Here is a 23,820-nt window from a genome sequence, read left to right on the forward strand (position 1 = left end):
TGGTCATTCTTGCTAGCTCACCCTACGCAGCCTGGCAGCATTTTTTTTAAATTTTATTACAAAGTGTCCCTAAATATATATTGGGGCATTGTTCTCTTGGCCGCAGTGCAGGCTGTGCCTAGGCACATGGGAGTGGGCATAATGACCATCTTGCACCCCCTGAGTGGCAGGCACATGGGCGCACCCTACGCTGCGGCACAGAGAACATTCTCCCATATAAAATTTCTCTTGATGGAAGTGTCAATAAAAATAGGTGGATGAGCATTTTCATATATCTAATTGAGCCATGTGAAAGGATTATTCAGCTATTTTGGATATCGAATATATGAGGAATGGTCTAAATTGGCCATCGACAAAATTCCAACCTTAAATTCAATTATTTATCCTCTCATACATGTTCAAATATTGATGAAATCCTTTTGACAATCCTTAACTCTTTAACGGGAAAAAAGAACTTTATTTGAGAGTGTAGCCTACACGAGCACTCTCATAAGTCTATCTTTTTTTTTTTTTGATAAATCTCCTGAGTCTATCTCTCTCCTCCCCATATGAAAATACACCTATGCCTCCTTGTTTTGAGGAGGAGAGAGATAGACAAATGGGAGTGCCATTGTAAGCCACATTCTGGCAAAAACTACTTCCCTTCTTTAATACTTTAAGGTTTTCATATCACTAAATCATTTTGAACTCGTTTAGTTGTCCAAGCATCCATATCCACCCTTTTGGCCTTCATTGTTCTCAAAATCCTTTCTCAGGTGATGCCCGTTGGTGAAAGAGACTCCCCATCAATCGTAATTTTTTGTACTTTAGTTTACCAATAAAAACATAAGGTCACCCAATATTTGTCTTTGGGATCCGATTCCTCTACTTCCCCTAGCCGGTACTGTCGTACGCCCCCACACACAAGCATGGTGGAAAGTACCGCATTATCTCGCTCGGGCAAGGGTAAGGCGGTACATTCCGCCTTGATTGTATGTGAGACGCATACGGTAGTAGGGGCAAGCGAAATTAGAGGAGTTGAATTGTTGTCTTTGTACCTGTAGTATGAGATTTTCTTATTGACACCCATTAATGTATAAAATAATTTGAGAAATCTAACTTTTGGACCCTTTTAACCTAACAATTTTTATCCAATTAGGATAAAATAATGTGAGGTGTCAAATAATTTATACTATAATTTCAATAATAACATTGAAGTTATGGGTGACTTGATTATGTATATATATGTAATCAATCCCCACCTCCTCACAATGTTCCAGTCTAAATAGGAAACACAAAGAGGGAAGAGGCCCAAAGGGGGAAGGCCACCTCCTTAAGTGTCCAATCCAACTGGTTCAATTGACTGCCCCATGGGTGGGCACCAAACCCGAACCGGGTATTGCCCAGATTCGGTTAACAAAACTAAAGAACAAAACAGATTAAAAGCACTAAGAATAATTAAAACCACCATTGACTGTGAACCATAATACAAAATTCAAATTATGGATCAGACTAGTAGTTTTGTTGACTTCTCTATGGGTCATGGACTTCATTAGACTTAACAGCAACAGTAACAAAAACAATTAATTAGGCCTTATCCCAATAAAATGGGGTCAGCTACATCGATCACTGATTGTCCTTCAATCAGTTCTATTCAAGGTTATATTTGATACAAGGCCTAAGCTATAAATGTCTTTCCTCACCACTTCTCTTAAGGTCATTTTAGGTTTATCCTCGACTTTTTTTAGTTCTTTCAATTTGAATCAAATCACTTCTCTTGGAAATAATTATGCAAATTACACATGATATCATATGTAATTAAAAGGGATAGAACACTTATTTTGATATTAGTATATTACAAGAAACCCATCAATATAACTACCTTCCATATGGAAGAAGAAGACCCATCTTATGCATCCTATGCAAATCAGAGCCCAACCCAAAAGGTGGGGGGGGGGGGAAAGAAAGAGGTTGGGTTAGATTTTTGGGGTCTCAAATTTTGACCTAAGACCAAAAAATATAAGACACAAGTTGGGTTGGACTGGGCCAGCATTGAAGTGTTTTGGGTAACCCAAAACCTTCACAAATCCCTTCAAAAACCAAAGAAAAGCTTATCCTTTTATGTATATTCTATACACCGATATGCATATGTATAGCATGCAACATGTATTTCAAAGTAATAATAATTTATTATAATAAGACAGAGAAGTTTTCATACACAGCCATGCATGTGCACAACCTGTATTAAATACCATCAGATCGGCAAAAATTTCAATATAAAATGACATAAAAGCCCTTGCCACCATTATTTGATGACATTGATGGGAGAATCTCTAGTGTACAAATAATACGCTTTCCCTTATAATAATAATCTCTCACTATATTATAATATACTCAATTACATTAGAATAATTTTACAGCTAATATTACTCTATACTTACCTAAAATAAAATAAATAAAAAAGAATTAAAGAATTTCAGCAAAACATATCACAACGGCACGCCTATATAAGAAGCAAAAATATTTGCCATGTGGCACATCCAATGGGGTCCAAATTTTGTGGATAGGAAAAGCCGAGGCTCTGCTCACTTGTAAAATTTCAGCCCAAACTGAGTTTGCCAAGTGAAAAAATAATGATTTGAAAATCAAAACTACGAGAGAATACAAAGTAGTACTGTAAGTGTACATGGACATACATGACAAACTTGTTATGCTTTGAAACTCTAAGAAATGAATCTCTCTCTCTTAATGCTCGAGGTGTTTGGGGGTGGGAGCTGACCAAATAGAGATAAACTGATAAAGGAACTACTTCTATTTTTTAAGATGAGTTGTAGTAGAGAGACTCGTAATAATCATCAAATCGGGCTAGCCAGGGTCAATCAAGGCCAACCTGGCCCAGCCTCGGGCTTTGAGGGATGGGTTGGGCCAGGTCTGAGATATTCCAGCCAGACCTTTGGGCCAGGCCGGGCTTGGGCTGATCTAAGAGCGCAGGGTTGACCTAGGGTTTTAAGAAACCCACGGTTGCACCCCTAAAAAAAAAACTTCAGAAATATGTAGTTAATAAAGTTCTTAAATAGCCGCAAATTAAGATAGAGTTAATTGAAGATGAAAGCCAAATTTTGTGGATAGGAAAAGCCGTGATCTTCTATGGCGTGCTGTTCGTAGCGGTCTGTGTAGCCCAAACATATTGCCGTGCGTAATGTCCGTTATTGTGCGCATTTGTTTGAGTAGGGGTAAGGTGGCTATTGCATGTGGCGATGTGTCTGACTGCACAGGCCGGATAGCGCACCGTAGAAGATCTGTATTGGGATGATACCCCCAAATTCTGGCTGGATCATATAGAAAAGGATATATAGATGCCCTTGGCATATTACGGCAACTCAAACAGATCCTCTTCTTCAAGGGTCACCTTCTTATGATTTAACCCTTCTCCATGGCAACTTGCAAGTCAAAGCTCTCTCTCTTGAAGGGTCACCTTCACTATGATTTAACCCAATCCCCATTGCACCTTGCAAGTCAAAGCTCTCTCTCTCTCTCTCTCTCTCTCTCTCTTATCAACTTCTTAGTGCCCCAAATTCACCTAACAATCCCATAATTCCAAGTGACAATCCCACAATTCCAAGTGCAAGCGGGGTGCACTCATAAGTCATAATTATCTTTAGGGACAGGGCTGGGGGCACGTCACTGGGCATGACCCCTTTCCTTCCTCAGTTCCTCCGTCATGTCCCTTAGTGCACATCACTAGCGGATGATAGTGCTTTGACAATAATATGGTAGGGGAGTATTTGGTTTTAATGGTGTTGTGTTTTTGGATTTGGAGAGTATTTCCTTAGCTTTTAAGAATCACTAGGTGATTCCTCACATTTCTCTCTTTTCTTCCTATAATTCTAATATAAAGAAGGTCAACTTTATACATACAGATGATCGATTATTTGGGTCTGATGTGTCCTTTGTTCCTATTTGCGTGGTCTCTCTTCAGCTTGATTAGATTATAGGTTAGTCCGTTGTTTTATTGTGGAGCTTTCTCCTTATATCCTTATGAGTTATTTCCCTTCTTCTTTTTTTTTTTTTTGGGGGGGGGAGATTCTCGTTGTTTCGTTTATATATATTCTTCATTCATCTTAAAAAAACATTTGAAATTTATAATCAAGTATTGATGCATGTGTGCATCCATCCATTGTAATGATTTTGAATAGAAAAAGTAGAAATCTCTCTCTCTCTCTCTCTCTAGGACCATGTCCTAAAGATAATACCACTTGGATTCTAAGGTCTTTTTGGTATCATTTTTCATTTTATTTATGTCTATTTAGAAAAAAGTCATTAATAAAAATCATTTTTTATAAAAAAATTAAAATAAAAACTGTTTGGTAGCTAATAGACATAATAGAGAATGGAATGAGAAATTGTTTGATAAACACCTAAATGTAAATAATTTTTACAGAAATGGACCCAACCAATGAAATTAGCATTGAAATTAAAGAAATGGGCCCAAAGCCCATATATATATATATATATATATTTAACGGATGGATGAAAATATTCCCCCTCCACCCATCTTCCTTTGGGTTGGTCATTGGTGATTTATGTTGGTAAACCTTGGTATGGATAAATAAATTGGAAATAGAATCATGTATTTGAAGTTGGATGTGGGCAGTATTTAAGAAATCAGATCCGAATTAAATTAGGAATCCACAAAGATGGAGAGGGACCCGACCAGATTCTGAGTTTCTAATCCTTGATTGTGAAAAAACTTGAAGGCTCAAATGGTTAAAGCAAAGAAGTACCGAAACCAATTTCCAATTCGAAATCTGGAGACGGTGTAAACAATGAACCAGTTCCAGCTTCTGCTATTTTTTCATCTACTTTGCCCGACAAGTTTGCTTCTCTACCACTGGTTTTTGATAGGCCGAAAAAAATTTCCCATTCTTCCCCTGAGTTTTGCTTTAATTAACAAAAAAATAACCCAATCCTTTAACGAAGCATGAGAAGGAATTTGAAGCGAAGTTGTTGTTCTGTATCTCAAGTGAGAACTCGGAGTTTCTTGTTTATGAAAGTGAGAGCAGGTTTTTTTTAGGAACCTTATTGATGTGGGGAAGATGAATTGGGTTTTTAAAAACTCCAAACGATTTGGAAAGACGAGGGTATTTTGGTCAATTAAAACACAATTTTAACGTTTTCAATCATTAGTTAACGGATTAGGTTTTTTTGTTAATTAAGACAAACCTCAAGGGAAGTGTGTGAAAAATTTTCAAATCTTACGAGTGAAAATATAATTAAGGCAAACATAAGGAGAGGTATGTGAAATTTTCCTTCTTAAATAAAGACAAGTTTCAAAAATGATACTAAAAAGACCTTAAGTTAGTTTTAGACTCTACCCAAGGCGGATTTATTCAAAAAAAAAAAAAAAAAAATTTGGTGGAGAGGGGGTAGTTGTGATCCTTCTTAATTAGATGGTTTGCAAGTATAAGCTCATTGTCTTTACGCATGGTTAGACATGACAAATGTGTTGTAATTATGATCACGTAGTTCCGCCATGTTGAAGATTGATGTGACAAATTCAACTATTAAATATCTTCTAAAATTCAATCATTTTCTTTTCATGTAATGCTTACCGGTTAAAACTTGACATGTGAGCAAAGAACCTTCCATTCTAATTAGCCACAAAATATTTAACTCCATCATCTAAACTCTCACAAATTACAAAAAAATATACATGATTATAAAAATCAAATGTCACCAACATGGGACAACGAGCTATTCTCAAAAGACAAATTTTCTGAATCTTTCCACCACCGATTGATTTTTAGAAGTGAACCTTTCAACCCTAATTCTATTATGTTGAGAGCCATCTCCCACGCTAAGGATCAGATCCAATGTTGTTCAACGCCTCATACCTCTCCAACAAGGTTTGTACGATGGATTGTTCCCCCTGAGGATTTCGTCAAATTTAACGTGGATGGAGCAAGCAGTAGAGGAAACCCGGGTAATGCTGGCATTTGTGGGATCTGTAGAAATCACAACTCCAGTTTTCTCTGTGGCTTCACGTAGGGTATTGGGTGGAATTATGCCCTAGTAGCTGAGGCTTTAGTGGTTCGTACAGCTCGGCTTATGGCTGTCTCTATGGGCTACAACAAGATCATCATTGAGAGTGACAACCTGCTTGTTGTGAACTTGCTTAACAACCTCACGAAGGACCCTCCTTGGCGAATAACATCTATCGTCGAGGATTGTCGCACCATAGCCCATTCCTTTCAAAGCGTCTATATTCAGCACACTCTACGTGAAGCGAATTCTGTCGCGATTGCTTAGCATCCTGTGGTTCCTTAGCTCAGCAGGATTTCTCTTGGTTTTCTTCTCCTCCCGAATGTATCTCTCTTCCTTTGTTTTTTGGCTGGTCTGGAACATTGTTCCAGTGTTAATAAAGCTTATTATCAAAAAAAAAAAAGAAAAAAACCTAGTAGTTATGAAATTTATCAAGAGGACTGTAATATTAATGGGGTGGTGGTGGTGATAAAGTACTGCTTGATCAGGTCGTCCACATGCATTAATAATAACTTCTCTGATTATTAGGTCTTCTTCTAATTGACATGTCTCTTGTTTTAATCTCTAAAGATCAGATTGTATTAATGAAAATGAGAAGAATATACAAAATAGCCTCATACTGAACAGCCCCAGAAGAAGATCAAAAAGAAAGATCCAGAGCCCCCACCTTCAGCATTGCCATCAGTGCGGGGACTGACCTTTAAGTTCCAACAGACATGTCTCTCTATATATGTAGAGAGAGGTGGAAAAATGTCTATATTTAATTTCATATTAATTTGACTTCAGCTTAATTGGGTTAGTTGAGCCATTATATATAGCTGGTTTGTCATACTCATACCTGTTGAAACAAGAGCTAAGCTTGAAACTTCAAGGTGCGTTACAGAGTCGCTTTCCTTAAGACGAAATTCGTCCCTTCCTTAAGACGAAATTCGTCCCTACAATCTAATGCAAATAGGTTGCAGACGAATTGTCTCCCAGGATACAGCCATAACTGTTCATCAATTTTGAATTTGGACCGGTTAGATCGTAATTGTACGATCTAACCGTCCAAATTATCCAGATTCAAATCGGACCACTAGATCAAAAGGAACGGTACATATCAGATTTTGCTCGAAGCATGCTAAGTGCATGCGCCACTAACGCCTCTACTGCCCACGCCACTCGTGCACGCTCGGACGAAAGTCCTCGCACATACACCGTAACATCCACCTTGTTTATTAACTTAAACAATAGATACAACTTTATTAAATATACCCAAGTATTCACCGTTACGTTTCCGATGTATGACTATTCTCAACGTCATTATGTTGAAAACCTCCAACAATACCTCCCCTTCTTACAAGTTGCCTAGCTACGACCAGTAGTTTAATTACATTAATTAAAGGATCTTTTTTTTTTGGATAAGTAAATTATATTAAGAAAAGAAAAAGAAAAAAATAAATATACAAAAAAACAGGAAACCACCTAGAACCTCTTTAAAATATTTAAAGAGGGAAATGGGAGGCCCCGTATCAACCAAAGTGCCAAAAACAAAAAAGTTACAACTGATAATAGATACAGAAATCAGCATCCGCCTTAAAGGATCTGATTCATACTCTCGGACAGAATTCTTTTTCCTTTAATTTCTGATTCATTAGAATTTAGCATCTCGATTCACTGATTTTCTCTTCAGAAGCCAATTAATTAAGAAAAGCTCTAATCATCATAAACCGCCTACTACCTTAGCTAGATAACTCACAAAACAACAACAAGAAAAGCTTAATTTACTTGTCTTTTTCTTATATATTGTCTTTTTTAGATCAACTTGGAATTGGAACAGAACCTGCCTCCCAAACTAATTGTGGTCTATAGTTGGGGACTCCTTTTAGGGATATTTTCAAATGAATTAATCTTCGACGAAGCTTCTGCTGCAGATGTGACTCACCAACTACCTATTATCCTCTCTCTGTATTTTGAAAGAAAAAAAAAAAAAAATATATATATATATATATATATATATATATATATTATTGTATAGGGATGTAGTCCTTCCAATATGGAAACTATTTTACTAAGAATTCTAGGAAATTTTATGCCATTCTATGGATTTACGATAGGGTTTTCTTCTCCGTCACTATGTATAGTGAAGTATAACGCTTCACTAAACGCAACTTGTGTACCAAGATGTCTCATTGTCACTATTTGCTTCTTTGGATGTTTTATGATTCTATAAGGACTCTTGGATATTATTTAACATATAAATATTGATCAGAATCGACTATATATCCATGATCAATATTCAACCTTTTTATTTTCAATGAATTAAACCTAGGGTCCTCACAATAGTGCTAATGGTATCTATGATTAAGGTCCCCTACGTTTCAGATATCCCATTTTGAGTCTCTCACTTTAGGGGGACTTTTACTTTTAACTAAGCCAGATCAACATCTGTGATTTCTAAAGTTTTTAGAAATGACTAGTTCAATCAACCTGCCTCTCTCAGAGGGATTGGGTTCCTCTCCCGTGCAGCACGGTCTCCAGCACACATTGTGCGGCTGGGGAGTTCCGATCTACACACCAACACCTTAGCTGCCAAATCAACATCTGTGATTTCTAAAGTTTTTAGAAATGGCTAGTTCAATCAACATGCCTCTCTTGGAGGGATTGGGCTCCTCTCCTGCGCAGCATGGTGTGCAACGCACATCATGTCGCTGGAAGGCCTTGATTCACACGTCAGCACGTCGAGATGTGTGTTGACGTGTGGATCAGAGCTCCCCAGCTGCACGATGTGTGCTGGAGAGGAGGCAGATCCCTCTTGAAGTGCTTAATGATAAAAAGAGGCCGGAATTTTGTTCTGATAAGAAAGAGGAATTGTTATGTAGTTGCTTCTTCTGTAGAAAAAAGAAATTTTACAACATGCGGTTTTTCACCATCACATGGTATTTCTATGTTAAGCTCTTGCCCATTGCCAAAAGTTTTCTAGGCAACAGATCTCAATGTGACTGATAATCCTTTTCGATCAACTAGTGATGCATGGCTTGGTAAGTTATTGCCTCACCAACTAGAAATTAATTAGATGTAAACCCCGTACGTATTAAGTAAATTCCTGTTTTCAATCAACTAATCAACTGTGGTGTGTGTATATAATGATAAAGGGGTAACACATTACCCCGTCTATGAACCAAAAAAGTTTCTTATTTGAAGGTTATTAATTAGGAAAAAAGAACACCACTTAATCGTGCTAGACATGTTGCCACTGTACCCTATCACATGGGTATGTGAAATGAGCACCTCACCCTTGATCATTTCTTGGGTTTCAGGAAGATGCACCGGTCATTTCGCATGTCCCTATGTTAGGACACAGAGGTGACATGCTTTGTTGTTTTTTTGTTAAAACACAGAAATAACATGGGCTGCGTGACCAGATGGCTAGTGTACCTCTCTACCCATATATGATATTATCTTGTTGAGCACTCATTATCACAAGACCCACTTCAATAAAAATCCACAATTAAGCTGTCATAGTAGTTTCTATAATGTACTAGTTTGGAATAATACAACTCATCCATATGGTGGCCTACCAATGTAGTATGAGGAAATCACTAATAACCCTTCAATACTCATGTGTCTTTTTTTCATCTTCTTTCCCGAACAAGCGAAGCAGTGGCACTCGTACATTATTTCAATCAGGCCCCTACTGCAGGGGATTATTATTCTCTTCAATTCCCTATAGCTCGGCAGTGCGACAGTGCTAGTGTGGATGTTCGATACATGGTAGTGCAGACATCTAACGGTCTAAGCTCAACATAATCAATGAGTTCGAACCGTTGGATGTCGAAGCTGCCACGTGTTGGACATCCATACTAGCATTGTTGCACTGCTGAGCTATAGGGAATTGGAGAACATAATTTTCCGCATGTACACAGCCTGTATGAAGTACTGCTAGATGAGCATAAATGCTCATCCGAAATAACCATAAAGCTCCCCTCCCTTTTGGATGCATTGATGCACGGAATCTACCGTGTACCAATACCTTTCCCTTTAACACGTGATAGTTTAGAAGGTGCTGGAATTTTATGGATAGAAAGGTACACTCACCATCCTTTTCACATGTCAAATTTCATGTAACGTGAACACAATAGAACTTTGAAAAATTAGGCTATGAGAGAGTATACAATAGTTGGAGTACCACTAAGTGTGTATATAGGGAGATTCTGCTTTATTGTTTGTTTGGCAAGATATGCTAAAGGTGAGTTTTTCACTATTGGTGATATTGTCGGTGAGGTCACTTCACTTCACATAAAATGTCATGTTCATGCAAAGTAATTTCAATCTATCGAGGTTGGATTAAATACACATAAGGGTGCATACATAGAATTCATTCATTCTCTTGGATTCCATCTGTCCAGGTCCTTAGACGTACAAGAACCATTCTTGTACGAGAACCTTATCTGCCTTTCCATCCATCCATCTCTCTCAATGATAAAAATACAACGACCACATGCTACCTGTCCTTCAAGTGAATGGTAATTAGGAATTAATAATATTAGCCACAACATTCAGGTTCATGGTTGGTCGTTTGGAATATTATTTACAAGATTCATACATACAATGACCACCACCTGCATGCAAGATACTGAGGAGCCTAGCTAGACCTCTCAAAACACTTAACAAGAAAAACAATTTGGATCCTCTACTACCACCTGCCCATCCTGCGTTGTGCTGCGTAGACACAATAAGATGTGCAATTACCACCTTACCCTTGCTTGAGTAGGGGTAAGGAAGTAATTACGCGCCTTGCTATGTCTGCGTAGCATGGCACAGGACGGGCAGCGGCAGTAGAGGATCTGAATCCCAAGAAAAAAACTATTCCATAACATTTATATGAAGGGTCCATTTGTAAACCACGTAAAAATAAAAATTTTGGATGTGATGGGACCAGTTACAGTGTATCCCTAAGAGACCTACTTGCAGTGGTCATCAAGTTGAGTGGAAACCAAAAAAAGAAAGAAACTGTTGCAGACCAAAAATCATTATGAGAAGATTTCTTTATCAGAAATACCCCTTGTCTAATTTAAATAAGTAGGCAGGCCATATGGTCGGATTGGGCTCCTCTCCCACGGATTTTTATCCTCTCAATTACACTGCCCGTACTTGACGTCAATTACATCTATGAGAGGGAGGTGGATCTCATCTCGGGCAGTGTGTTCGGTCAAGGGGTAGGATAGTCATTTCTACCTCCTCTGTTAGATGTACTTGATGTCAAGTACGGGCAATGTAATTGAGAGGATAAGATCCCCTCTCCCACACAGCACAAGGATCTTTATCCTCTCAATTTGCCTACCCGTACTTGACGTCAAGTACATCTAACAAAGGGGACGAAAAATGACTATCCTACCCCCTGCCCGAACACACTGCCCGAGGTGGGGTCCACATGAGGTCCACCTCCCTCTATATTAGATGTACTTGACGTCAAGTACAAGCAGGCAAATTGAGAGGATAAAAATTCCGCAGCACAATGTGCAGCGCACATCATGCGGTTGGATAGGTCTCAATCCACACGCCAACACGTTGGGAAGTGTACTGTTGTGTGGATCGGAGCTCCCCAACCGCATAATGTACGCTGGAGAACAGCTGGATCTGGATCCCATATCGTCATAGTGACAATTTCAGAGGAAAATGACCGTATTACACTAGCAAATAAAATCCATTAACTATTCTTAGTGACTAACTCAATTATTATTATTTTTTTATAATTTAGTAAGAGTACCTTAATTAGTTAATGGGAAAAAGAACTATGTTTGTCATATGACTAAAATCTTATCTATGTTGATGCCCTTACATACACTGTCATTGGCTCTCATACTAATGTAGAGACGATGCGAATAGACAACGATCTCTTGCCCTTATATAATTTATCTAGTATCCTCAATATTTAACAAAAAGGTTCATATTCACCTCAAAAATTGAAACAAGAGAGTTTCCTCTTGTCATTTCATTCTTCGTTATTTTAAAGGATGACAAAGGGGGCGTATCCACATACGAGGAATCTATGATCTTTTCCTGAAGATATGGTGTAAACCGGTCGGTTTTGTCCAATTTTGGTAAGTTTGAATTAATTTTTTGGATGTACTGGCCCATGCCGTGGCCGAACCATTAAGGTGACATTCGGTTTTAGTCGGTTATTTTCATTTAGGTTCAGTTTGGTTTAAGATTATTTATTGGGTTGTCTTTAACATTTTCTTATAAATCCATTATCGAGTTGGTTTAATGTTCTCTTATTCTGATTTTGGGTGTTTATCGGTTTTTTAAGGTTCCCATTGGTTTTCGCTTTCAGCTGGTTTTCTGGTCGGCTTTCTTCTGTCCGACCAGTTCAGGGTGGAATTTGACGCCCTTACTCTGAGAGTTGATTGGAGAAAGTTTTCCTTCTCCATTGGTAAAGGAAATAACTATAAATCAACCGTCATTATTACTCTCTTTTACTTATAGAATGAATATCCGAAATACCCTTCTCCAATTATTACACACATCCCATCGTGGTCATAACCAGTTGATCGAGAGTTGAGACTTGCATGTATAGATTTTTTTTTTTTTTCTTCTTATTTTGATGAATAAACTATATATATTAAAAAGAAGGAGAGAATATGCAAAGACAAGGGGATAGGAAACCCAGCTCCAAACAAGAAATCAAAAAGGCCAAGTCCACAAAGGACTACACAAGGTTAATATGCAAACCCCAAGAGGAAACTATGAACCTGTTCACATTACTATCTAAATCCGTAACATGTAAATGATTAACCTTGGTCTTGACCTCGAACCCAATAACACTCAAGATTTGGTTGAACGAGTGAGAAGTGGAAGACCATCTACGCTTATTTCTTTCTCACCATATGTGATAGATAGTGGCACAAAATATCAGCTTAACAGCTAAGTTACAAATCGACTTGCTTTTGAAAACCCACTTGATCCATCTCCAATCCCTTTCGAAAGACACTTGGGGGAGTGTGAAGGGCAGCACTTATTGATCACACCTTTCCAAATAGTTTTGGAGAAAGGATAGCCAAAGAAGAGATGATCTATATTTTCAATTGCATTCCAACACAAACCACAATTGGAGATATTAAGATTCTTGTTCCTGAGAAATTCTTGTGTAAGGGACGTACCAGGTGATGAAACTATGTCTTGGGATATGATGTTTGAATCAAACCACATAATTTCCATCAAGGAACTTTGCTCCTTTATACCTAATGTACTCCAAAGCAGAGGCAAAGAAAATCTCTTATTGAAAGTGGGATTCCAAACCACCAGATCACCATTACTAGGAGGTCTTCAATTCTCAAAATATACTGCAATTGATCCCAAAAGAGGTCAAGTTGACAGAAAGCTTTATATAGATCTTTAAGAGAAAACGCTCCTTGTAAAGAACACATGATCTCACAATTTCATTTCCGAAGTGGGCATCTTTATCCTAGTATTATGCATATTGGCATTTTGATATATTTCTTTAATCCTTCATGAATCTTCTCTTCTTTTGAAAAATGACAAATGATTGAGTGACCTTAAAGTACTTTTGAAGCTTCAATTATTATATTTTTAACCGATTTTCATATTCCATCATGTGCCATCAACTTCTTCTTAATTATTGTAACCTTTAATAACGTACTAGAATGGACAATCTATAAGACAAGAGCATATTCTTGCTTTTTCCAAAAAGAATATTAACAAATCTATCCTTCTCTAACTAATTGTTTATCTCATCACATAGTACATAATATTAACTGGCTTGATTGAATGAGTTGGCAAATTTTCATTCAAATTTCAAATCCAATGTGCATATCTGTATTGATTATTGTATCTTCCATATTAGTTTCATTTTTCAAATCCTTTCCTAAGATAGTTACTCCAATCATGGAGTTGATTGCTTCATTTTATGTATACATATCAATCGGATTTCACCCATTTCCATTTCTAATACATAACCATGAGTTGTATTAGTATTGTATGAGTTCATTTCCACATTTTGAACCAGTCCCTCAACAAGTTCATTCATTAATTTGAATAAAAGAAAACACAATATGTTTTCACTTGTACACCACATCAAGTTGATGACATTATTATAAATACAAAGGTTGTGTTTGATATGCATTCTAGGTTGATTTCGCATTCTTAGAAGATAAAATATCGTTTGAGAATGCAAAATCAACCTAGAATGTATCATCCGAGAATGCGAAATCGACTTAGAATACATTCAAAGAATGCATACCAAACACAACTAAAGTAAACTTGTAAAATAGAGCTCGCTCGGTCACTATATATTAGAATATTTGACTCAAAGTGTATTATGATTGTTTGTTGATCATTGCCTTTTCTTTTTTTCCCTTTTGGTTAGGCTTTAATTTAACTACTAATCTATTGTTTCTTTGTTTTATAAGAGCAATGGTATATATCCCTAGATGACTCATATGGGAAGAGTTCTTTTGTATAATTCTAATAACAATCATGTGGCCCAAAAAAGAAGAAGATCGAGGAAGAGGATGATGGATTTGGACAATTGTTAGTTTTCACAATTATATACAGTTTCAGAAAACTTTAAAGATTGCCAACTAGAAAAGGGATCTATGCTTTATCTTTTTAATTTCTTGATATGATATATGCTTGTAAAGAACTATGGTTCAAGTAACTTCCTTACCCCTTTTATCTTTTTAATTTGTTGATATGATATATGCTTGTAAAGAACTATGATTGAAGTAACCTCCAAACCACTCCCCTCAAAAAAAATTGTGGTTTTTGTCATGAACTTCTTATGAATTCATGACTTGAACAAACTTAGGGCATTATGGGTTTAGTATATACTGTTATGCTTTCATGAACAATCATAGACTTGTAATAGCAAAAGTGACATGATGCATCACAGTGAAATTTTAAAAAAAGAATAGAAAATTTTTACTTTTGATGGCCTGCTAAAAAAAAGTGGTGTAAAATCACCCAACTAGTACGTTGCCCAATTGCCCTAGTGAGAATCGTTGGTGAAGGATGGTAAGTATAAAAAAAGAATTCTTTTTCTTAATAGAATGAAGATTATTGCAGTCGAAAAGGATTAAAAAATCATGGCTGCATAAGAAATATTAAATAAAAGGAGAAACAATGCCACCCAGTCTCACTAGACACGCCGCCCCTGTGCTGCATGACCGGATGGCATTCTGTTTGGCTTAAAATAAATTACCTCCCTCAACAAAATGATGTGACCTAGAGCAGTGGTCAATTTGTATGTCTTGATGTCGGGGCACAGGAACGACGTGTGTTGCACAACCGAGTGACGTTCTCTTTTCTTTCAATAAATTACCTCCCTCAACAAAATGGTGTAACCATGCATGATGATTAAAGAAGAGAATTAATTTTGAGAAATAAAGGTGTCTATACTCTATTGATGGATTTTATTTTATAGATATTCTCAATCTAAGCTAGCTTGAGGGTAGAGAAGATAGTGATGGAGAATTCTAGACCATCCATTTACTCTCTTGTTTGATAGAATTCCTCATCACTCTCTTGTCTACCCTCAAGCCAGATAGATTGAGAATGATGGGGAATTCTATCAAACAAGATACTAAATGAGGGTAGACAAGAGAGTGAAGGGGAATTCTAGATCGATCATCCATTGACAAGGATCTTGGAGAACCCCTTCTTCTTATCTTGGGGAATTGAGTCGACCTTCAAGGTCAAGAGCCTAACTCTCCACCGTTGGCTGCCCCCTTCTTCCCGTCCTCCCTATTGGATGATTCTCAATTGTGAAGGGTCTATTCGTGAGGACCTGGCTGGATATGGTTGCATTATTAGACACCCTAGAGGCCACTCTTACTAGGGCTTGTGGGATTCTTCATCTCCTCAAGACATGTTTTGAAATCTTACCAAAAAAAACAAAAAAGACTTGTTTTGAATTAGAAATCAGTTTGTGTCATGCATGGTTTTAGTGCACGGTATCAGAGCAGGTATCGATAACTTGCAAAACCAATATGATACCGATATGCATGGTATCGGCTTGGGTCGAACAAAATTACTCTTGAATCTCTTTAAAAAAATGAGTTTTTTAATCATTTTACCCCTTGTCCGTACTGTGCTACCGATACGTATCGACACGGTATTGATATCAATGGCTAGCAAAACTGGTATACATAGGAACAATACGATACCGATACTTAGAACCATGGTTTGTGCCCAATGTCATAAGAGCCAGGATTGATCATTCTGATTATCAACTGAAATCCATACCCTACCTATTGCTAACGCATTGATATCGCAACAACAATTGTCAATTTGCCGGGTATGAATGATTAAGCGGCCGTGTTGGTGTTGTTGCTCTCTGACCTTACATGAGTACTTCACTTTTTCCTGCAAAGTTCGTTTCACTCTTTAACAACATTTGTTGATGACTCCAATTATAATCTCTAGATCTTCAACCCACGGCATCTAGTACATCTAACAGTACATCTAACAAAGGAGGCAGAAATGACTATCCTACTCCCTGCCCGAACACACTATCCGAGGTGGGGTTCACGTGGGGACCACCTCCCTCTATTAGATGTACTTGATGTCAAGTACGGACAGTGTAATCGAGAGGATAAAGATGCATGGAATTTTTATCCTCTGTTAGATGTACTTGACGTCAAGTACGGGCAATGTAATTGAGAGGATAAAAATTTCATGCTTCACATGTAATTCGAAATGTTTAAGTGATCATCGAATAAAATTTTTTACTCAAGTACACAGGGATGTGGGCACTGTCTTTAGCAAGTAGGATAGTTTGACTCAATTGCGATCCATGGATTTGAGAGGTGTGTCTTTCTGCTCTATGTGCACTCCACACATATGAATAAATTTCCTCATCCCCTCAATGTAGGGTTGTTGAATTTAGCTCGTCTCCAGGGAGCCCAGCAAGCCCAGGATGCTGCCAGCTGTTTGGTTGTGCCGCACACATCCCTAGGCATGTGCCGAGATGTATGTGGCACAGCTCAGCCGTTGGATGCCCCCTAACAGCACCCTGGGCGCTGGGCTCCCTGGAAACGATCCTAATCTAGGGTTGTTGGGATGTCTACAGTCTACACACAAAAAAAAAATTCTCATGGTTTTTTTATGTGGATCATAATTAAAATTATGTCTATAACCTTGAGTGTAGTAGCCAATAAAGTTCAATAATGAATTATGAGTTAACCAATGATGCCTTTGAGGAAGATAAAACATCCACTTGAGTTCTAGAGACCACAAAAGCTAAGGACTAGGGACCATGGTCATGAAGTGAGTTGTTAATTCAAATTAAAGAGTAATAAGTTATTAGAAAACTAAACCAATATTAACTACACTTGAAATAATAGAATGGATGGAGAGAGAAACAGCAAAACAGTTTTTTCATTTTCTGTGTTGAGAAACCGTTTTTGACCCGCTTGATAAACCTGTTCTTGGAAACAAGCAAAACCCCATTTTTTTTAAAAAAAATAAAAATTAACTAAAGGATATGTTTGACACACTTTTCCAATTTTACAAAAGAGCATAGTGAACGAATATAGGAGTTTTTATCGGGCTCACTTTTCCAATTTTCAGCCAAGAAACGACAGAACATGTCCAACATGTTCCGTCAAAAGTCTTCCAGGGAGCATAAATTTTGATTTATGTTTCCAAAAACAGTCACAAAAAACACGTCGTTATCAAACGATTTTTAGGTGTTTTTCCGTTTCTCAGAACGAAAAAACACCAGAAATTGTTTCTCGTAAGGTTATCAAGCTGGCTCTAAAATCTATGTTTCTTTTTTCATTCTATTTTTTTAAAATATAAGATCCGTGTATGAAGAAAATTAATTAGTTTATTAGATACCAATCATAATCAAACATAAGAGAAGAGAGAGAGAGAGAGAGAGAACTGGACTGGTAGATGGTTTGAAAAATATTGTTAATATGATAATGAACCCATGAACTAAATTTGTGAAACTATATAGATTAGAGTCTTAATTTGCACCAGAAAAGCTTGTAAAGAAATTGAAAAACCTTCTCATTTTTGTTGACTTAGCTAGATAGGCACGTGGGTAGACTAAAATGAGGTGATATATACAGAGATAGAGTGAATGTAGAGATCAACTCCAAGTGTAAGTGAGAGAGAGAGAGAGATAAAGGCTGCGGGGGGAGCTGAGGAGAGATGAGATGGGTCGAGTAAGTAGTTTTAGAAAGGGTTCATGGACAGAAGAAGAAGATAAGTTGCTGAGAAGATGTGTAGAGATGTATGGAGAAGGTAACTGGAGGCATATCCCTTCAAGGGCAGGCAAGAACTACTCTTTTATAATTCTCCTCTCCTCTCCTCCTACATTTTATTCTTTCATTCCTTCTTTCTTTATTTTCTTTTCTGATTCATATTTTCTTTGCTTCTATAATGGAATTGTAGAAAAGGGGAAGAGATCAAAGAGGAGATGAAACTGTGTTTCTTAATTATGGGTTTGATTTGCAGGCCTCAATCGATGTCGAAAGAGTTGCAGGCTAAGATGGTTGAACTATCTCCGCCCAAATATCAAGAGAGGTGACTTTGCACTTGATGAAGTTGACCTCATTATGAGGCTCCATAGGCTATTGGGCAACCGGCAAGTTCCTCTCTCTCTCTCTCTCCTCTGTGTTTGAAATTAGTAATTTGGAGTAATATAAGTTGTTGGGAAGACTGGGCAATTCAGAGATGGGTAGCCATGGAGGAGTAATTGCAGGGCCCAGAGCAGTGATTGTTAAATGTAAAATGAAGAGTTGGGGTGAGAGAGGAATGGTAGATTCATGTGAAGTTATTTAATTCCTCTGTCCCTCACCATATTCTCAATCGTTGCTGAGGCTTTTCAAGTATTTAGTATTGGAGTTCTATTCATTTTTAGGGTCGGGAGTCTATGAGGGACAAAAAAATCTATATATTTTCAAAGACCACTACACATAAAGAAAGTGAAAACAGTCTTAGCTAGACTTTTTAGTTTTTTAATATTAATTTTGCCTTTAGAATGTTTGAAATATTTGAATCTTGTAAGCTAGTGAGAAAATTGTCCTTCACCCACCATTTTAGGATTTACAAACCCTTCCTAGGGTTTTAGTATGTTTCAAAATATCCTGCCAATACCTACTCCCGCCCTCTCCCAATCCTGGGGTTTATCATGCGAAACTTCAGCTTGTATAGATCAACATCTTTCCTTTTTGGTTGAGGGAAGGGGGAGGGAAGATTTTCATAATTAATTAAAGAAAAAGGTTTTCTAAGCTATCGGGGGAGAGTAGAGTACGTACATTAGTACATTTGTTTCTATTTCTCTCCTCCTCACATTAAATGGCCTTGTTGTCCTCCATTGTATGATATTGGTTTATCGCACCTAATTGGTGCACCCATTTATACCACTTGCTTAGGAAACCCTCTTCGATTAATTAAACAGACCCCATTGACAAGTTAAGCTCTTTCTATCTTTCTTCAAATTTTACTTTTCACCTAATCAATAAATTGGGTTTTGCTACTTTTCCCTAACAACCCTATCTAAGTATCATACATGGTATGGATTTCTCCGCCCGAACCAGGACCCTCTGCAGTACCGGTAGGGCGGCGGTGCACATCCGACGATACAGCAAAGGCCAGGTGGCACACATGGCACACATGGCCTCTGCTATGCCACCGGATGTGCACCACCACCCCACCGGTACTGCAGAGGATTTTAATACTCTCCGCTACACAAATGACTAAACCCAAAATAAATTCCAAACGAGTGGGGCCTATGAGTGTAAAGAAAAATAATTTCCCAACTAACCTTTGAAATCAAAATTTATATAGTATTCTCTCTCTCCCTCTATTTATATACGACACTTATATGTCTATTTCCTTTCCTTTTCTATGGAAATTTAATTTTCCATATATTCAATAGAATAATGATGATGCCCACTCTCTTTGTTTTTTCCTTTTTATTTCTGCATACATTAGTTTCATTCATTTGCAGGAACCAACCTATGGCATGTCTCTCTCTCTCTCTCTCTCCTGTTCTTTGCCTTGTAGAATCATAAAACTAATGGACAAATTTGAAAAAAAAACTAATGGACAAATTTGAAGAAAAAAGGACAAGTTGCCTTGTCGGTCGAGACTTTGAGACTCTGTAAGCTAGTGTTCAACTCAACTAAGCTAAATTCTGTCCCAAATTAATGAAGTTAATTATATGATTTTTTGTTGTATGAGTATAATATGTGAACTAACTATGAAAATACTGCTTTAACCCCCCCCCCCCCACCCACCCCAAAAAAACAAAAAAAAAAACTATGAAAGTACTTGAAAGATGAATATATCAATGCTTTTGGAGTGTGATGAAATAAATATTAATAAAAATTATTATTAGGGCAAGAGATTGTTGTCTGGTCTTGTAACTCCTACACTAGTGCGGTGGTAATGAGAATACGTAAAAGAGCATCATCATGGATGAGAATTTTGAGATCACAAAAGGTTGGACAGTAAATGTATGCACTCTTGTGTCTGAGCGCAAGACCCACACAACTAGGTAAGAATATTTTTTTTCTTATTGTTATAAGGTAGAATGTTTCCTATACAGGGTGCTAGGGGACCCGTCTCTCTTTCTCAGTTTCTCTCTCCTTTCCTCTCATCCATGAAATGACATCTCTACCCCCTAATGATTGAATCAGTAGGGGTTTTCATTAGCCCACATAGCCATGGCTAATGGGTAGGAAACACCTTTCTATATCATAATTATAATAATAATAAACTGTCAACCTATAATATTTAATACCTTGAGAATAGATGAATTAAAAGAGAATTCAAACTTAATTTAGGGGAAGGGAGCCTTGACCTAAACCCAATAGAATTGATTTTTCCTTCATCCTTGATGTGAATCTCTTCATTCGCAATGCCAAGGCACTTCAAAACATTCATATGGGAGGGCGTTATTAAAACTTTCTCCAACCCAAGAAGCCCTTATACTAAAGAAAATAAATCTCAATTGTAAGGTTGTTCCATTGTGACCAAGTGGTTCGAGTTGTCTCTTTGTAAGCAAGGATAAGGCTATATACATCATGACCCTCCCCAGACCCTGCAATAGCGGGTGCCTCGTGCATTGGGTACACCTTTTTGTAATAAAAAAAATATTATAATATGTGAATTAATCCTTTAAAATGTTTTATTTGAGTAGAAACAAACAAATTATTAGTCCACTATTATTAATTTCCTAGTGATCATTTGTCAACTTGTTGAATTGATTTCTTAAAATTAATATATGATTAAGAAATCTGAAAGCTGCCCTGCCTTACAACATATATGCAATATTGACAAAATCTCCATTCACGTGTGGAATCCAAACTTCTTTTTTGATTTATAATAAAAGGAGTACACATCAACTCAACTCAATTATTTAAGCTTTTTTTTCTTTCTTTTCAAAGTAGTTATTTTCAAAATTAATCTTCATGCATGCTTCATTTCCTTCAACTCTCTTCCTCTGATGATTCAAATCCAAACATAAAAGGTGCCATAGACTTAATTGGTACTCACCTTTCTCATCAAATCCATTTTTACAAATTTTTGGACACCTTGGTACCTATCTGTCTGCTCAGTTGGCATGCAGAAAGAGAAGAAAACTTTCTCCAATAACAAAAGCAAACGAATGAAACTTTTCACTTTTGCCCCCCTCCCCCACTTTCTCTTTCTTCCCTCCACTCTGGAGTCTGGACATGATAACGTTTATTATCTTCCCTCAATCATTCAGATGCATTATCTCTCTCTCTCTCTCTCTCTCTCTCTCTCTCTCTCTCTCTCTCAGTATGGAATGTGGTCCTATGGTCCTTTTGGAAGTACGGAAGGAATAAATAAAACTGTAGATTGTTATAAATAATCTTTCCAATCTTTGAAAAAGGAAAATGATAAAATTTTCAATCATTATGGGGATCAAAGTCATTAAAAAATTATTTTTCTTTTGGTTATTTTAAACTAGATCATGAATTCATCATGACAGCCCAATTCTGTCAATAAAGCAAGGATCCAGATCTTCTACGGTGCGGGTTGCCCGTCCTGCCGTGCTGTGTAGACACAAGGTGGCGTGTATTGATCGTCTTACCCTTTCCTGAGCGCCTTAACCGAGTGAGGGTAAGACGGTCATTGCATGCGACCCTGTGTCTACGCAGCACAGGCAGGACAGGCCGGGCAGCGCCGTAGAAGATCTGTGTTGATAAAGCAAAGCATATTCTTTATAAAATGCCTAAATATTGTAACAATATTGTCTTTGTATGTGTTTGTGTGTGTGGTTAGGTGGACTCTAATTGCAGGAAGAATTCCTGGAAGAACAGCCAATGATGTTAAGAACTACTGGAACTCTCACTTGAGCAAGAAGCTTAGGTCAGAGCACAACATAACATCAACTTTTACAAACAAGTTTCATGAAAAAACCCACAACCCTACCATGAATTCTGGGTGGTTGAGGGGGACATCGAAGTCTTCTTCTGGTGATCAACAACCCCAAAGAGAAGAAGAAGAAGAAGAAGAAGAGGAAGAGGAAGAGGAAGAAGGAGAGGACGAAACAATATCATCCTTTTGGAAGAAATTGTTAGTAATGGGAGAAGAGATGGAGACAAACTCAACAAATTTAAGAGCTGATGATAAGAAAAAGGATAATGTTGTGGTAGAGGAGGAGGATGACTTGTTTGTAGGGGTTGATGAATTGCTTCAAGACATGGACATGGAATTGTGGGGTGTGTTTGGTGGTCCTTAATTAATTAGTGCATGCCCATCACTACCCACTTTCACATCATTTTCTTTTTACAATTGCTGAGGCAGGCATGATCAACATGGAATCCCTCCCCCCAGTGCCTTCATCGTTCGTTGTATTTTCTCATATATAGGGATATGTCATCTCTCTCTCTCTCTCTCTCTCTCTCTCCTACCAACTTTTACTTTATTTATCCTTCCACATACACAATCAAGAGTTCAGTTCCTCTGCACGTTCATTCACCTACACACACATGTTAGGTGTCAACACATATATGTTCCTTTTGCTTCCATAAATATCTCTTTTAACACTTTAAATGCCAACTAGTTAGACAGGTGTTGGCACCTAACACATTCGTGCAAGCGAACTCTATACACAATCAAATTCTCAATTAAGAAAGGCCAAAACAAGGAGAAAGAAAAAATATGAGTCAGCCCTTTTTAGGAACTTCATTCTTTTCAGGGTTTTTGCTTGGCAACAAGTAGCCATTTCTTGATGGCTTTCACTCTACTCCAAGTAGTCCTTTCTTAGGTGATGCCAAGGTCTAATACCAAATGATAAATATTTGAACGATATGCCACAAGCTCCAGAGATGATGGTACACGTTAAATCAAGTCATTTAACCTATGTCATACTAGACTGGTCCAATCTAACATTCATACACTAAATCGAACCCCATTAAACATATAAAACAACACCTGTTCCTTTTTATTTCATAAATACCCCTCTTCATTCTTTAAATGACAACAAACAAGACAAGTTTTGACACCTAACATGTACGTACACACAAACTCAACTCCATAATCACATGGTCACCGGTCACCCAAGGAAGGCCTACACAAGGAGAAAGAAAAAATTTGAACCATAACTTGTTTTTTTTTTTTTTTTTTTAAATTATTTGGGTACAGATTTATGGAGAATCATATTTAGGTACCAACAAAAGAATCATCCATGTGAATATTGTCTTCCCTAAATAGGTAAACAATCATTATCGATCGTAAACTTTTGTAAATTAAAAAACAAAAAAAACAAAAAAATTTCATTTGTAGAATTGCTTAATTTGCATGTGTTTGGTC

General features: G+C 37.4%; 1 protein-coding gene across 1 annotated transcript in view; it reads left to right on the forward strand.

Moving 5' to 3' along the window:
* Window positions 1–22,747, forward strand: part of LOC122639221 (transcription factor MYB1-like) — a 26,128-nt gene extending 3,381 nt beyond the window's left edge. The window contains exons 2-4 of the mRNA XM_043832043.1: window positions 18,178–18,303; window positions 18,487–18,616; window positions 22,288–22,747. Coding sequence (XP_043687978.1) covers window positions 18,186–18,303; window positions 18,487–18,616; window positions 22,288–22,747 — 708 coding nt within the window. The 5' untranslated portion in view covers window positions 18,178–18,185. The remainder of the gene's footprint in view (window positions 1–18,177; window positions 18,304–18,486; window positions 18,617–22,287) is intronic.
* The last annotated feature ends 1,073 nt before the right edge of the window (window positions 22,748–23,820 follow it).

This window comes from Telopea speciosissima, chromosome 9, assembly GCF_018873765.1.
Source record: "Telopea speciosissima isolate NSW1024214 ecotype Mountain lineage chromosome 9, Tspe_v1, whole genome shotgun sequence".
NCBI classification, from domain to species: domain Eukaryota; kingdom Viridiplantae; phylum Streptophyta; class Magnoliopsida; order Proteales; family Proteaceae; genus Telopea; species Telopea speciosissima.